The sequence below is a fragment of the Argiope bruennichi genome, chromosome X2, assembly GCF_947563725.1.
Source record: "Argiope bruennichi chromosome X2, qqArgBrue1.1, whole genome shotgun sequence".
NCBI lineage: Eukaryota > Metazoa > Arthropoda > Arachnida > Araneae > Araneidae > Argiope > Argiope bruennichi.
In genome coordinates, this window is record NC_079163.1 from 23172153 (window position 1) to 23191262 (window position 19110).

General features: G+C 29.2%; 1 protein-coding gene across 1 annotated transcript in view; it reads left to right on the plus strand.

Moving 5' to 3' along the window:
* Positions 1-13904, plus strand: part of LOC129960924 (uncharacterized) — a 38050-nt gene extending 24146 nt beyond the window's left edge. The window contains exon 4 of the mRNA XM_056074668.1: positions 13732-13904. Within this exon, the coding sequence (XP_055930643.1) occupies positions 13732-13749 (18 nt within the window). The 3' untranslated portion in view covers positions 13750-13904. The remainder of the gene's footprint in view (positions 1-13731) is intronic.
* The last annotated feature ends 5206 nt before the right edge of the window (positions 13905-19110 follow it).

The following is a 19110-nucleotide window of genomic DNA, read 5'->3' on the forward strand; positions in this document are numbered from 1 at the left end:
ACGCATAGGTTTTAAACCTACATTATAGTATCAAGCATAGGTTTTAAACCTACATTATAGTATCAAGCATAGGTTTTAAACCTACATTATACCACTGGTTGCGAAATTCTAAGCTGTTTGCCTCTTCTGCTTGCATTTTTTTTTATGGTTATGCCCGAAAGCCTCTCGAATACGCTCAGTATTTTCATCTAACGTGCGTGGACGACCAATGATATTCCCTTTGCATATGTATATCGTTTTTGAATTTCTTGTGCGAATTGTAAATCTATTTCTGACAATGCGGCTGCTTTTCGAATTTACAATTAAATGCACTCTGCAATGCAATACTGGCCTCTCGAATATGCTTAATATTTTCATCTAACGTGCGTGGACGACCAGCGCTTTTCCGTTTGCATATATAATAATTTTCTTTGAATATCTTGCACGAACTGTAAATCTATTTCTGATAATGCGGCTCTTTGTTGAACTTACAATTAAATGCACGCAGTAATGCAATAATGGATTTAGTTTTTGCATATTGCAACACTCAAAACTTTTCCTGAGACACTGGCATTTCCTTGTGCACTTAACTACACCTCTTTTATTGGGATTACCTGAATACAAAAATTAAAACATTATTATCGTCTGTTGATATATAGTATGCATCTGAATTTAGTGTTAAAAATAAATTCTTAAATCTGCTCCTTTTTGAATAACCCTGTAAAGCCCGAGATGTATCTGTTTATTCTAGTACAATTCCTTGGATATCAAAATCAGTGAGTTTCATGAACAAAACCTCTTAAAATTACTCTTTTTCAATTTCATTTGATAAAGTATTTAGAACATTGACTGAAATTTAATACAGTTGCGTGAATTTTTTGTGAAATCAAGGGCAGCAGAATAATTTCATGCATGATTTGTCAAACTTCTTTTTTTTTTTTTTTTTGCCTGATGTTGAATAATTTGAATTATTTCCTCTGAGCATTTTTGATCATTTGAAAATCAATGCTATCTCGTTTTCTTCACCAAAAAATGTCACCAAAAGTGTGTTTTGTTTACAAACGCATAAAAAATTCTGTATGATATAATTAGTTTCTATTTTAAACATTTGGATGACTCTAATAAGCATCTTACTTCAGAAAGATTAAAAATCGAAATCGCATTTTCTAAAAAGCGAATTAATTTTCAATATATTACATTCTTTGTTTAGAAAAAGTTTAAATTCTTACACTACATGTATGGTAGGATCGATAATGTAATAAACAAAACAAAACAAAAAGACCTTTCCTGATGCGTTTCTTCGCTAATGTCACAGACGATGCCTTTGCTTCCCGTTAAATTTTGCTTCATTGTATTTTTCTGCATATTTGGGAAAAAAATTACTGACAGGCAATTTTTTTACTTTCCTATATACGTAGAAGGGAAAATATTTTAATCGTAAAAAAAATTCGACTTCAAATTTTGATGAATCTTTACGTTTCACCCATCCCTGATTCCGAAAAAATTATTTTTGGAATTTTCTCAGTGAACATGACGAATTAAAAATGCAGCATGCTTGATGGATGGAATTTAGTATGGATGTTTGCATCGACATTGTATATTTCTATCGACTTTTTGACAGATTTCCGTCTACATGAAGTCTATCTGTCCGTGTGAAAGCAAACACTTTTAACTCAAAAGCGAAGCCAGCCAAAAGATTACAATTCGATATGGATTTTATTTCTTGCCTTGTAAACCTGTGTAAAAATTTAGACCCCGTAAAGGCTGCTTTCGGTTGGTCTGTTTGTATGTGGTGATAACTCAAAAATGCAATAAGTAATATACATAAATTTCGGTATGTAGTTTTGACACTATATGATAGATTTGTATCAAATTTTAGACGAAATCTGTTAAAGAGAAAATGTACAAAATGCATACATGATTTTTTTTTCACTACGTTGATAAAATTTACACAAAATACTCAATATTGCAGCACGGGGTACCGTCTTTCTTTTGTTAAAGGAGATGAAAATTATGATGCAATTTTTTTCATTAAAATAATTTAATTTACATTAAAAACTTACAAATCCAAATGTGAGAAGAATATATAATCTAAAATTCAATCACAATAAAACAGGAATTTTAACTATATAATAGCAGGGATTTAAGATATCACAGAGTTCACTAAGTTTTGCCGAGTTTGATAGCTCAGTTATCTCTGAAACTAGTACAAGGTGTGGCAGAAAAACCCGGACAAACGATTTTTAATATAACTTGCTTAAAAATAAATAAATCAACAAAATATAACAAATAATAATAAGATTAGATTTTTAACAATAAATAAATTTAATTTGTTTCAAAGTGGCCGCCTTTGGCAGTGATGCAGAGGCGCGAACGTTTATTGAAATTTTCAGCAATGGACAGCAAGTCTTCTTCCTTTAATCTATCCCAGTCCCACAGAAGCATTGTTTTAGAGAGTCCAAACTTTTATGCCTTTTAGTACAAGCTCTAGACTTTAAAATGGACCATACACTGTATTCACGAGATTGAGATTCGGCGAGTATTGTGCGCATTTTCCAGATGATATCACGTCAGAAAATTGCGTCTTGCACCACTCTTCTGTCTTTTTAGCCTTGTGAGCTGGTGCGGAATCTGTTGAAATTTCCATTTTACATTGCGGAAGTGTGTTTTGGCCCACGGAAATACAACAGCTTTTAGAATGTCCCGTTGATACACTTTTTGATTTCTTTTAACTCCCTCTCCACAAAAACCAGAGATGTTTTGCAGCTTTCGCAAATTCCGCTTCAGACCATGACCGACTTTGAATTTTTGCGATGTTCACCAGTTGCTGAAGTGCTTGCTGCGTCTATAGACCAGATCCTATAATTCTAAGAGTTACGAACTTTTGACGGTAAAGAGCTTTTCATTAGTGAAACGGAATCTCTCTTGGTTCTGACATGCTGCCCGTTTCAAAAGTTTTCGGCATCTTTGGAGCCGCACGAGTTTGTTTTCTTCAGTGAGAAGCTGAACTTTTTGGAACTTGTAAGGTTTTAGTCCAAGCTCTGTTTCTGCCATTCGTTGCACTGATCAGTCCCTTATTCCCAGTTTACGAGCGATCTTTCTCATGGAAACTCTCGAATTTCATTGAACTCGCTTTTTGACAACCTTACGGCTATTGAAAGTGTTCACCATGCATTTTTGTTCCCTTCCTTGACTTTGACCATCATTGCCAAGCTCTTTGAAACGATAGCTTGCATCAGACACTGTTTGCTGAGGCATATTATGCAAATGAACGACTTCACACTGTCGTTTTCCTTGCTTAAACGACTCTAAAATAGCGTATCTTTCGCTTCGCATTGTAAAAAAGCCAAAAAACAATACATAAATTAAAAGATGTATTATTAAATATGTTATAATTGAAGGGGTAGACAAAAAGAAGTGAACAAAAATCAAAAAGAAATTAATTAACTTCTATTCTATTATTTGATAAATTTGTCCGAGTTTTTTTGCCGCACCCTGTAATTTGGCGAAGTGATGGATTGAAATTTCCGCAAACTCCGTAGCCAAGTTTCGCCAACCCTTGTGGCATCGCATTTCAAAGGACGCATCTGACACCAAAATTTGCTAATATCGCCAATTCAAAAATTGCCAGTACAATATTATGTAAGTGTAAGAGAACCGTGAAGGCAGGGCATTTTCGCTATTAATTTGAAATGACCAGCGATTCATGCGATTTTAATAGAGGAAGTGTTTAAAAAAATTTTAAGTGCTATTTTGACCATTTCAGTAATTTGAGAATGAAGAATCCAATGAGCCTATCTTATCGAACAAATTTATTTAATCAAATATTTCTTTCTTCAGGTGTAGGTATAATCTTTAGTTATTTGTAAAATCGATTTGTGAAGTCAAATAGGCTTATCTTGAGAGAGTTATTTATTTGCACATTTACATAATGTATTTGAAACTATATTTCCTTTAGCTAGCAAAAGAAAATGCTATTCGTTGATGTTTGTTAAATAAATTCATAATAGAAAAAAGGAAGAAAGAAAAATAGCTTTGAATTTAAATAGAATAACGAATTCTTATGATAGAATCTCTTCATATACCACTTAAAAAGAAAAAATTCATATTTTGACTGAATTTGTTCGATTCGAGAAAAATTTTCATTTTTCTGAAGTGATATTCATTTGCTTTCACAAAGGAATCAATACTTAACAAAATCTAATGAACATAAATTAAGAATTAAATTTTAATCTACATGAACAGTAAATACAATAGCTAAAGCACCTCTAAACTAATAAAAATTACGTTTTTAAATAGAAATAAATGTATTCCAGTGTTATTGTAGAAAGGTAAAACATTCTACTTTCTTTGAAAACAAATCAAATTTCAAATATATTTGAAAAATGTCTCATCTTGATAATAATACCCTGTGAGGGGCATTTTTCTGTTTAAAATGTTGATTTTTTATTTTTTAAATAAACATTTATGAAAAAATATTTTTAAGAACACTATGAAAAATAAATAATTTAATATGTTAAAAGCTTTCTTATATCAGTTTTAGAGAGTTATATATTTTTTTTCATGCCTTCTGTTAAATGATTAGAAATAATGTTTTATCAGAAATAATTATCTGCATTTAGAAAACTCAGTTCTGAAACATAATTATGAGTAACTAAAAGGAATTCATAATTAAGAACTTACGTTGAAACTAATTACTTTAAGAGTAATTCTCTATTATATGGCCGAAAGCATATATTCTAGAATATTAAATTTCTTTCTGTGTGACGGGAAAAGCTTTTAAATGTTAATTAAATAATGAGATGTGACCCCTTTGTGAAATATTTCGCTAAGTAGATTAACCTACTTTCCTGAGTCGCAAGTAAATGTTAAATTCGCGCTCAAGTTAATCCAATTTAAAATGCTGTCTGCTGAAAAATATGCACATAAGAAAAATTTTTAATCCTACTTGCGACTAAATTTAATAAATTTGGAAAAAAGAATTCTTCCTAGAATTCGGATTCCCAGGATTAATTTAATTATTTATGTAGGGTACATTTTAATAAGTGTTTTAATATTTTTCTGCGTAAATAATAATTAATAACTTCGTTGTCAAGAGATTTACAAAAGTATATAAAAACTTTGTCTCTTTTAACACGTTGCCGACTTCGTAATTCGCGTGAGGTCTATATCTACTGTTTAATTGTACCTAACCATCTATCTAATTAGACGACTTCTTTTCTACTATAGTTAAGGAACTGCAAAGAAGCGGTCATTTTCTTAGATGAACTGTCAGAATATCAGGCGGGAGTAGTAGCAGTAACCATGTTAAAAATTTTAATGTTTGCTAAGACATAGGTATTTAAATTCTGGCCTCGAATTAAAAAAAAAAGTATATCATTAAAAAGATGAAGATAATATAAAAGTATTCACTCTGCATTAGATCTTGACTATCCAGTATATCTCAATGACAGGCCACTGCGAATAGTAACACTGATATTAAGGTCCATTACAAAATAACCGTCATCGGTTGATGCACCAAACCCTTATGTAAAAGGTATGACTCGTCATAGGAATGTTGCCAACACCAATACTATACCTTCCAAGAAGTGATAACTCGCTTACTTATCCGATGACTTGCCCTCCCTCTATCTGAGGTGCCATCCTGAGGATATGTACTTAAATACCTCACCGGTATTACATCCAACCTACCTAAAGATATTTGGAAAAAATTGAATGACTGTGATCATGATAGCAATGAGGTGGGAACTAAAGTCCTGATGGTCATCATCGATCACGGTACAGCCCTTCCCGTAGGAGGTATGTATTGTTTTCGGGCTGCAGATAGCTCAAGTACACAACATTATTTTGCCCACCAGGGAAACGAGAACCATCGACAATACAGGAAGTTTCTTATCCTCCATATTTGGTATGATTCCTGTGGGAGATGTGCAAAGATAGAAATTCTGAATTTCTTATAATTATAAGAAGACGGTATTTTATAATTTTTACATCGAATGAGATGTTACATTATAAAAAAAAAACTCAAACACTAACTAAAAATAAATTTATAGTTTGAAAAATTTATCTGCTCAAACTATTTATTAAGAATATTTTTACTTGTACATCTTACAAATCTAAATGTGCAGTAAGTCTTCCAGTCAAATATCAAAGAAGTAACCTGAATTTTTATAAATATCTTCATTAATTTATTAAAAATTAACTCAGCGGGTTGTAGAAATTTCTTTTATTTCCTAATTTGATGGCATAGTTTGTTTCCTGATTCGATATCAATATAGGACCTGAATGACGCGTTACGTATTCAAGTGTATCTCGTGATTTTTATCTTTTAAATAAAACTTTAAATTAACAGTTATTAAAGATTTAACCCTTTCTAGGGCCGTGGGAAGTATGCTTCCCATCAAATTTATCAATCTTCGTATGAATTTATGTAGCTTGACATAAGTTCTGACAATTTTTTTTAGAAAGACAGAAACTTAGATGCTTTAGTTCTTTATTTTACACAAAATGATGTGTCTTGATTTGATACTTAATTATTAATTAATCAAATTAAATTTATCTAATAAGCTAAATGAATCCTTTTTCTTATTCTAATTTCAAGCCTAAAAATATTTTTACATAATATGACTTAAAAAAATGGCCCTTTTAAGGGTTAATTATAACATTAAAGAATTCTGTGAGTGAATGCACGAATCAGTTTCAGCAGGGTGTATGAAGGGATTTATTTTTTAATATTAGACTTCTAATTTGATTTTTGTATCTTATATTACAAATTGCCTATCGTAACTTGTTTCTCACAGACAGAATTTATATTGGGTAGTAGAATTATATTTTACTGAAATCTGTTGATAATTCAAACTTTCCAGGCATGTGCTAAGAGTTTAAAATATCACTTGTGGCATTAAAACTGAATAAAAGGTAATTCTGAAATAATAAATAAATATGAGAAACAAATATAAATAAATTATAAATCGAACAAATAAAAAAATACAAAACTTGATTTGTTGGATTTGCAAATATTAATTTCGAGCTGCAATTTCTGGATAATAATAATAATTATAATAAAAGATAATTGAGTTCAAATAGCCTTGATTTAGTAATTATCTTTCATTTTTGATTCACAAATGCAGCGATTTTTCTAACAAAGAGGAAAATTAACACATTATTAACATTAAAAGCTCCACCAAATATCAATAACCATTACAATTAATAAAAATGAATGTGTAGTTATTTTTTACATTTTCATAAGTTATTTTCAGATTTTCTTTCTTCACAAAATTCAACGTATAATTCTGAAAATATTTTATCATTTTTCTGATTTGATGTTTTGTTCTTAAACACACACACACAAAAAAAAATGTTTTGAAATCATTAAAATACATAGTTTCACAAAACGCAATTTTGCCTTGCCGCCAATACAAATTTATTGTCTCATACACAGCTAAGATAAAATAAATAAATAAATAAAATCATATTTAAATTTAAGAAAATTAAGAATGAAAATTTTTAATCTGAATAACACTTGGTTTTATCTTATTTTATTCCATTTTTAATCTACCATTTGCATGGCGCAGCTTAGCCAAATGTGGCTCTTGCGCCAAAAAATTCTCACAAATCAATCAAATCCATTTTTAATCCTTTTATTTTTGAAACGTAAGTCCATGTTAGAAATACCAAACATATGTTATCGTCTTATCCTATTTCACTACAAAACTATTTCTTACGCACTTAAAATATGTCAGCTTGGGGCTTAGCTAAAACCACTTCCTTTTTTACAGCAAAAATCTTGAATGAATAGCGCCAGCCAACCCACAACCACTGAAAAACCGCCTATCAAAACCGTCACGTGCCGAGTGGAAGCATGAGTGGGCGATTTCGTGGAATTGCGTGGGTGGCTCATTTTTCTCCCTCTTTTCCCCCTGCAAGTCTTTCGTTCCCGGAAAGGCTACGTCAATGAAATTGGATTAGTCATTTAGATAAATGATCGCCATCTTGTTGCTGACATACTCGTTTGGATAATTATCGACTAGATAGAGTGTGTTGCTAGCGTATGTTTGTGGATTTGCTGTTACGGCAATCTAAATTTATCTGCTTTTTGTATAGATCTTTTTTTCTGAAGAAGATGTTTAAATTTCTATTCCATCTTCTGTTATGAATCGAACGAAAGTAAATTATACGATCGATAGAATTACAGTTATTTATAATGTACTAATGAGTGTTTAAGAAGAGTTTAGTAAGGAGATAGAGTATTATCTAAACAATTTATTTCTATATTTAGAATTAATTTTAATTGCATTTTGTGTGAGTTTATACTTTATAAGTATCCCACAAAAAAATGGAATAGATTTTAAAAATGTTTTTAACATTGAAATTTTTAATTTAATTTTTTTCAATCCCTAAGGATTTTTAAAAATTCATATTTCTTTACAATTTTTTTTCTCAGTTAACTCATAATAAAACTACATAAAATGAATATGGATTTCCTTCTTTTTCTGATATTTATTATTTTATAATGTTGAAAAAATTCTGAAAAATACATTAATTTAGACATTGAAAATTTTTTTAAAATTACTTTTCAATTTAGAATTTATTCCATACTTTAGAATGTATTTCTGAACATTCATAAAAAAATTTCGCATTCCTATTTAGATTGTTAAAAACACTTCAGGTTTTCGAAAAATGATTTATAAACAAAAATTCAACTTCGGGAGATATCAATTTAACATTTTTATTCCTCCAATAGTATGATTTAAAATTCATAGAACAGTCTGCAGTTTTTCAAAATGTTGATTTTTTTTTTAACTGCTTGTCAAAAATTTTGAGGAACAAAATATTATACTTGCATAATGAGTGTATAAAAGACGAGCAAACGAACATCAATATTTTATAAATTTTAATCTAAACAATAAAAAAATGTTAAATGTATCACAGTTTAGTCCATGCACAATACTGCCACTAACATAAATTTACAACACGTACAAAAATATTCACACTTTTATTTCCGTTATTTTAAAAGATTTAAATTGTACAGGTATAAAACATAAAAAGTACCTTTTATATAAAACCTTCATTCTTATTTATAAGAATACTTCATTAATAAAATTTGCCACAAATTGAAGGATTGCATCCATAAATTTATTTAAATAAATACCTTAAGAGATTTGAATATCAATTGTGTCGTAAAATTCAATATTTATCAGGTTCTTTTCTAGTAGAGAATCTGAAGAGTGGGTGTTGCAGCGTTGTTTAATCTGCAATCATGTATCTAAAGTTGTTAAATAATTCAATAATAATAATAAAAAAAAACTACATATATAGTTCTGGAATTTTGCTGGATATATTTAGATTGATATGAGGTAATAAAATGTCTATATTTTGATGATTTTTTTGATTGCATGTAGTTTTAACAGTATCAAATAAATGTAAGTTTTTCTGAAAATACAAAAAGAATTTCATCATTATTGTAATAAATATCAAAATATCGTACGTCAAATTTGATGAACATTTTATTAATGTTGCTTGTAATGGTTAACCTCTTAAGGACATAACCAGAATTAATTCGTCCTACACTTGTATTGACACTTGACAAATAAAAAAATAATTCGGTCCTTGAGAGGTTAACTACGTATGCTCCAAATTGTTGTAAGTGGTATACGAGTGCTGCTTGCTATGACAAAATGACGTATCACGGTTTCTGACTTACTGCATTTTGATATAACAGCGATCTACCATAGGTATCTATTCTTTAAACTTTGCAACTTTAGGTTAAAATAAATTTGTTGTGGTGGATCGGAATGAGCCAGGATAGAACCTGGGACCTAGTGGTTCGCAATCCCAGTAACATGACCACAATACAAAAGCAATTGTTCGTGTAGCGTAGTTGTTAACTAGCTTTATAAGCTTTCACCACAATGTTTTTCATTTTCGATATGCTTGCTTTGTGGCGATGTCATCTAGAATTCCATTTTAACCTTTGAATTAGTCAGGATGTGCTTATAATGTCTTTCATTTTAGATAATTTTTAAAATTTCAAGAATTTAAAGGAAAAATAATACTGCAATTATAAAAATAATTTGGCTTCGAGATTTTGAAAAATCTCCCCGGTTTAGTCCTCTCCGTATCTAAAACAAGAATCTATGGCGTTATGTCTATTTGTGAATATACATATAGCTCAAAAATCCAATAAATCAGCCAGATGATGTTTGTTTTATTATCGTTATGCCACAATCCTATATTTCAGTCAAGTTTCGGGCGTCAGTGGCAAGTTAGTTTTTCCAATCAGTATGATTAGGATAAATCAGAAATGTAACAAATTAGAGTGAAATTTATTACACGATCTTATCATTAAATCTGTAGATCTGTGTCAGATTTTGGAGTGAATCGGTCAAAGGCAACAGATCCAATTGCTTCTTCGATTCTTATCTTTACATGAATTACAAAACGCATGGACTAAGAAAATATATTATAAAATAGAAAGGAGAACACTCCAATTTAATTTTTAAAAAATATTCAGTTCAATTCATTTATTAGTTTGTGTATAAGAAAAAGATATTATGGGAGGAATTTTTGAATAATTACTTACTCCATCTGATTCTGACTTTTAAAAATCCATTAAGGACATACGACAATGGTTCTGAGCCAGTGGGGAGCAAGAATATGGAGGAAGGGAAGATAAATTGGGAAAAAAATTGATAATCGAAAACAGATTAAGAATCAATACATTATGTCGATAAGCAGGTATAACAGTTTAAAATGTATTATTAGAAGAAGCACACAAAATACTTAAATATTGATTATTTAAAATTTTAAAACACATTGGAAGCAGCAATGATTAAAAATTTAGTTACTAATTTTCTGTGCTTCAAACCGGAACTTTGGTTGGGATTGGCGTATGTATAAGAAAAAAAATCCAAATAATATGGAGATGAATAAAGTAAATGAAAAACCATATACTAGGAAACAGCCAATTATTAAAAAAAAAAAAAAAAGATCAAGTTAATGAAGATCTTTTTTTTAGGCTAATTCATCTATATAACGGAGAATTGCCGAATTTGAGCGTCATTAAACTGGACAGAATCGCCAATTCTTTTAAATAATTGGACAGTAAAATAGGAAAAATACGTTGCATCTCTACAAATGTATATTATGGAATCATTTTTAAAGCAACCGCTGCATCTTTGAAATTAGAGAAAAAGTGTTAACATGATATATTACATTTAGATCTTACCAGTTAAATATTTTAACAAAAGATATATAGTCCCTGTGCTATAGATATATATAGAAAAGTTATATAGTCAAAAATATATAAAATTCTTGATAAAATACAAAAACTGGACGATTCCCTTAAAATTCTTCTTTCTTTCAAAGCACGTTTTACATATATATAATACGAACAATTGTTTTGTGATGCGATTCAGACAATTGCTTAAAATTAATTTGGCATTGCAAATAATTCAATCCAATGTCAAGCTTTATTTAATATTTTATTTATGTAATAACGGTACTACTATATCTGTACAGAAGATACAAATTATAGCAAAAATATATGCAAATAATCTTATCTACAAGAAAGATAGAAAATAAAAATCGGAATCAAATTATTTCCCAAGGAGATCAGCAATATCAATAATAATAATAATAACTTAATCTTTTATTACTCCATTTCTTTTCTTAAAATCTTTTCTTGTTGTTCACCGATATGTTGTGAAAAGTTCTAGTGCAACATATCGCTAACTGTCGCTTCTTCTCTACATCAAAACATTTCGTTTATTATACAGCAAGCAATCCTTTTGCCAATCAGTCTGCATAATATATAACTGTATCTTATAAAAGATCAACATTAAGCTATTTGTGCGATTAATTATTTACGAATAAACGTTGGCCGTTTTCTTATCTTCTGCCAGTTCTTTTTATAACTTCTCTTTTCATTCCTGTTAACCTTTGTCTTCTTTGTCAATTAGAAGGATTAGCTTCTATGATTGGTTGAGGGTAAAATGGGAGGTATTATAAGAGTCTTGACTGCAAGAAAGCGGATATTCTTAAAATTCTTTAGAACAGTTATGGAGAAAGAATTATTTTGAAAATAAACTTCAATAATGCCGCCTTTCATGTGTCACATGAATTCCAAACATTAAAATAAGCATATAAAATTCAAAATATCTAACAATAGAAATTTAGCAATTATTTTCTATAGAAAACAATAGAAACAATAGAAAATTATTTTGTAATTCCGCTTACATAATTGTAAAAATTGTAACTAATGTAAAAGTTTCTTTTCATTTTTTTTTTTTTTTTGCACGATTTTAGCTCATTGTCTTTCATTTAATTAAAAATATGCGTCTCGAATCAAATTGAGTTTAAATTGCAATTTCTCAAAACAAATTAAAATCGATAAATATTGTGAAATCGTTGTTTAATATTGCTATTCTCACAAATGGTTCTAAAAATAAGGAATGATAAATGCGTTCGATTTTGAAACTTCGTGAACAAATTGATTAATTATTACACTTTTTTTTTCGAAAGCTACTAACTTCCTGTTTATAAAAAACTTTTCTTTTTAAAATATTCTTAACCCCCTTTTCTGAATTGCATTATTTACATGCTTTATTGTGATTCACATTAAAGCATGTATATACACAAATTTGCTTAATATTCATGTTTTCAATTTGCTTAATTTATAAGCTTGATAATCATGCTTTATATATTCATGCTTTCAATTTGCTAAATATATAAGATTTAATATTTATGTTATAATATGATTAATATTCGATTATATTTGAAGAAAATTGTTGATAGTACTAAACAAATTCAAAAAAGAAATGATGTGTAAGAACATAACTGAAAGCTATCCCCAAAAGTTTCCTGTGAAGTTTCAGTGAGTCATAAAAACCGGAGATCATACACAAATTTGATACCATCCATTAAGTCTATGAGACAAAAACTAATAAAAATATAAGTATTAATCAAATATGTATTTGGAAGAATTAGGTAAATTTGCGTAGTAGTTACAAATACTTACTAAATAATTCAGTAATGTGTGTGAAGTTTTATTTTAGTAGCACTTGCGAATCGATTGCAGCCACATGTTTAGTAACCGTTATTCTTGAATAATTTATGAAGAATATAGATCTAGAATTACACCTATTTTTAGAAAATACATCTAGCTGCAGTCAAGATTTATTTTGTACTAGCACTGCTCAACATAAAAATAACCAATAGTAGAACTTTAAAAGATTAAAATTAATTCTTTTTAAATTGCTAATGTTATTGTTATTACAACTGTGCTGCATGGAGAATTACAATAAAATCTATTTTCTTTTAGTGGGAATTTCGATAGAGTATTAATGTTAATAATTGCAGAAATAAATAAAGATTTAAAAGAAACGGTAAAACAAATAGAAATTAATAATAAAAAAAAGATTGTTTCGTGAAATACTTTCCTAGTGATTTCATTCTAATTTTAAAAATCCTCATTGTTTCTAATAATGTTTTTAAAAAATGGTATAATGAACATGTTTTCTTCCCGATTTGCTTTTGTATAATTTTCATTATGTAACACATTTCTTTATATAAAGGTGTAATTCCGTATGTTGAAAATAATATTTCAACTTCCGAAAGTTATCACCGGTGTTACAAGTTTTTTTCTTTATACATTTCTATTCTTTAATCTCTTGACTGCAATTTACATATATCCGTCAAGGAAGAATATTTTTCTTACATTATAATAAATTTCTTCTTTCTTTTTCAATTTAGGAACTTCGACGTCATTGATGGAAAATGAGGCAACAAAGTGAGTCATCATGAACAATAAGTCATTAACTCAATTTTATGTTTGCAAATGTTTTTTTTAACGGGATTTAAATTGCAATATTCAAGTTTTGATGTTTTAATATATTTTGTTTCGAATTATTTTGCAATAAAAATGATTTATCAAATAATCTCATTCTGAAAAACAGATTTTTTAAAAATAATTCCTTAAATACATTGTTCTGAAAAAAAAAAAAAAACTGATGTACAAAATACTTATTTAAATATATGACAAAAATTTCTGAATTATTTTACATTTAAATTTGAGGATACATATAGTAAATTTCTTACTTCAACAATAGTTTTTAATTTTTTAATTACTGCTATTTTATATTTGAAGAAATAAAACCTTGACATCCTAAATAAAACTGTATTAAGTCACGAAATATGAGAATTATTCAATTTTTTATTTCCCGACTGTTATGATTTAAATTATCATTGTAAATAATTTAGTACTCCTATGGTATTTGGTTACTAATTTCTATTTTGATAGAAAAGCAAGAAGTGTCTTTTTTTTTCTCATAGCTGAAGAAAGGAATTCTGAAATTATTAATAATGAACTAATTACCAATAAATGATTAGTTTCAACCCTAACATTGTAAAGATGTAATTTTGTGGCGAATTGGTATGGGCGAGGATAGAATTTGGGACCTTGTGGTTCGCAGCCGAGTAACATGACCACAATACAAAAGCAATTGCTCGTGTAGCGTCGCTGTTAACTGGCTTATAAGCTTTCACCAGAATTTCCTTGACTCTTCAAAGCTATTGTCAGGGAAAGCTGATGATTGATATGAATATATTTTTATAATAAAAGCTCATCATTGCATATTTAACGGCTCTATTATGTGGAGATGGCTTGAATGTTTCGTTTTTATAATCCTTTACTTATGAATGCTGCCTACAATGAAAATTTTCATTTGAAAATAATATACGAAATAATAAATTTGAATATGCTGTGCAGTTTTTTCCATTTCTGGAAATGTTTAAATGTAGAAATTATCATTACGATCTTCTTTTGCTATATATGCTAAAAATTTAAAAAAGAAAAAAAAAATGTAGCAATGAAAAATAAATTGCTTGTTTTCTTAGTTACAAAAATATGCTAAAAAATATTTGTAGCTTTATAGAAAAGATGAATATAAATCGTCTATTTTAATTTTAGCCAAATATTTGGAATTTAAAATATTAAAGTTTCAGAGCGATTCTATGAAGCTAAATCCCTCCCATCGAATTCTGCGCCCTCCATGTGCAAGTTAAAAAACTCTAATTATAAAAGATTTAGTTCTTTCGGATTTTAGGCAGTGAGTGATCCTGTTTCGTAATTTTTAATTGTCCATGGTGAAAAACCTTCGAATCGTGTTTATTTTTCATCTCAAGGCAAATTCATAATTGTTTAAAATGCTGAAACTCCCAAATGCATACCCTTTATAGGAATTAAGCGGCATATTTTGAAACGAGGAAATGGCTTTCTAAACTTGGTGTGAATGCATAAGTTCTTCGATGTATTGGTGTTGATTTTACACAACGCCTTTCTTAACCGTCAATAACGCCTTAGTGTTTTATTTTGCTTATGAAAAATTAAAGTATTAGTTATATTCAGTTATAAACAAAAAGAACCTTCAAGAAACAATGAAATATTTTCAATATCATTATTTTTCAAACCAATCGCATTATTCATCAAAGTGTGATAATGAAAAATCTAAAGAGAAAAAGAAGCTTAACCGCTTAACTGTTTTGCTCGTATGCCATACCTGCATCGATTTATCGAATTTTGATGATTGTAAGCAAAAAATAAACCATTCATAAGGATTATAATTCAATATCAAAATTACTTCGAATATATAGATAAATCAAGTATTCAATGGATTTCCATTTGAGTCAAAATAAGAGAATATTCCCAAAATAGAAGGTGTCATCTTATTAGATAATAAAGAAAATAAAACAGTTAAGTGTTTAAAGGATAGAAATAAATATATGATCATAATGAATTAATGTTTTTTATTCCTTATTAAAATAACCAAGAAAAAAATTGGAGAATGGATAGAGATTTCACTGAATCTTTGCATCAATTGACATCTTAGACAAATTATCCTCGAATTTGATATGTAACAAAATTCTTAATTCTTAGTCCAGATCGTGAATTCGATTAATATCTGTACTTTAATATTAATCTCAGAGTACTTCTAAGGTCCACTTCTTTTGAATAGGATTGAAAACTAGTTTAAAATCGAACGTAATTTTGCTTGATAGATCTTTTTACAGAATGTGCATCACTTTGACAGGAACAGAAATTCTGCAGTCTCGATTTTAAGCATAAAAAGGTTTAAAAACTATTTTTAGAGCTTTTGAAATCCATTTTACAAACGTTTTCATTCTAGAGTTAATTAGAATTCTAGGGTAAGTCATATCATTGATTCTCCGACCCGTCCGAAGGCACACGGATAAAGAATATTGAATGACCGGACCGCCGCAACAGCAACATTGGCGGGAACTGTGGTTGAATCCTAAAGGGCCATCACCGGCCACGGTACAACCCTTTTCGTCATCGATGGGAGGAACCAGATCCCCCAACTATTTATGTACCCATCAGGGTGACGAGATCCAACCACCATACCGGAAACATCTCATCCTCATTTCGAGGTGCCCCCCGGGGGTTATTTTGAAGCGCCGAGGCTTAGTTGGTTAAAGCGCCTGTCTAGCATTCTAGGGTAAAGAATGTTTATAATTTCGTATTTTAGGGTTTTAAATACTTTTGAACTATGACTTTAAGAAACCATTTAGATGCGAGGTTCTGTTAAAATATAAAGTTTGGATTAAAAAACCTTTTGTTAAGGTTCGAATTTAAGACGAGTTAGAATGGAAATTCAGCTCTGGTCATCCAGCTGTAGGATTTGCAAATCATTATATAATAATTTTAAATTAAAATTTACAAATTTTACATCCTAAAAGATATAGAAAGAGTGTGAATCGAGATGGATTGCAATTTTAGCATAGGAATATTTTCTGATCTTTAACTCATTCGCGCGGTATTCATTTTATATAAATATGGACAAGATATGTTGAATAATTTTATGACAGTATAGCGAAGTAGTAAAACAACAACAACAACAACAACAACAAAAAAAAAAACTTGAAACCTAATTAGAAGAATGTATATAGATGGAGATATATATTTCTCATTTTTTCTATGTATTATAAGGAAAATAATATTTATTAATTAACTGTTAATTCACATTGCACATAAACACAAAAAACTTCTTTAGGAAACAAACAGAAGTATGTATATCAATAGATCTTAATTAGTTTTTTTAAATGACCATTTTTACCTAATAATTTATTTGAATGTGATAAGTTATAAAGCATTTGTATCATTATAATCTTCTAAATTATTGATGCATTTATTCACACCTGGCATAAGATAAATTATTCTATAATTATATAATTATATAGAAAAACAGAAGCGTATAAAATCAATCGCCACACACACATCACGCGAATATCACTTTGCTATTGCGCCACAGCCAAGAATCTGACTCTTTATTACGTATTTTGGTATCAGTAATGCATCACGAGTGTAGCTCGTTATTCTGCACGAATGGGTTAACTGAATGATTTGCTTATAACATGATTTATAATCATACCATAAGAAAGCAGATTTACTTATCTTCTTCAGGATGGATGAATGGATTGTGGGATTTAATGGCGCAAGAACCAGATCTAACTATACTGCGCCAGACATATGGTTATAATATAAAAAATATCTTTCTGTAAAAGTAGAAACTGATTAAAAAAATTACATGGAAGTGTCTCTTAATTATATAAACCAGATGTAAAAAATGGCAACAAGATGAAACATTAAATAAGATAATAAATATCAATTGCTTTTAAAGATTTAAAGATATTTTTGTGGGGACGTTCCCCCACAAGCATTTGCATGTCCTTGTTGGAACATTAAAAAATAGTAAACGATGATGATTAAAATCAGGGCATGCAATTAAAAGGTGACGAACCGTTAAAATCATTTGGCATCTGAAGCAAAAAGGAACTCAATCACCTAATAAAAGATAGTGCGTTAAGCCAGTGTGACTAATGCGGAATCCAGTCAATTTGATCTCCAGCTCACGCACTGGAAGAGCAGTCCATAATGTAATTCTGGATGTAATAACTTATTTTCTTCAGATAGGATAGACAGTAAAATTAATAAACTTTTTTCGTTACCTTAAACTCTTATCTTTCATATTTGCTATCAACTATTTAAAATAGGAATGTGTGAAATCTTGGAAAAATATCCTTACGGTATGTCTTTTAAAATAAATTTCGCAATTTTGCAAATCATATTTAAAATGGCGAGTATTGATATATGTATTCGGGTTTATCTATTGTTAGGGAGTTGATAATTTAATAGTTGGTGTACTGTAAATGCGAACGGATTTTTGTCCAATTCTATCGTGTAGAGACGATGGGAATCCGTAACTTATGATTATTGCAGGTTTCTTAATAAATTCTGCATAAACTTGATGCTACTTCCTGATTATGCGCTATTAATTTTTTACAATATTAGGCAACATGTCAACTAATTTAATAACATTACAATTGACTATAGTAACGCAGCTTTGTTTCTAACTTAAGAATTTTTCTGAATGAACTAATAACATTTATAAAACACTAATGCTTTTTTTTTTTCATTAGAGTTCATTGAAATATTTTTTAAAAATAACGTTTTCTATTGAAAGTAACTTTTAATCATAAGAAAAATAACCGTTAGCCGTAATATTGTATATTAAATTACCATTTATACTTTATATATTCATTACTTTTTGCAATGGAAATTTCAACAGTGTGTTTTGCTCAAAATCTTAGTATTGTATCTACAGAACTTATTAGTTATTTGAACGTCGAACATTTTGAACATTAGTTATATTGAATATGAATATAACAACATCAGTTATTTTCACATGTTCTTTCACATAAACATGCGAAAGAATCAACCGAAGATTTGACTTTTCTTTGAAATAAAATAAAATAAAATTTTGAGATTACAATTGACTAATACTTGAAAATACTAAATTTCAGCTCCGATTCTGGCTTAGCATAGCCGTTTGGTTCATGCGTCACATAGCAAAACCAATCAATTTTGATACTGGCATGTTTTATGGCTCGAAGCATATGAAAGATAGTTAGACCACGAAATAATGATCTGAAACTTTCAACCTGAATCTATAAACAAAATTTAAATTGTTTTTATAAACTTCAACGGAGAAGTCAAAATTCATCTAGGTGTAGTAAATTAAGATTTATTAATGAATTTTTCGGAATTGGTGAATA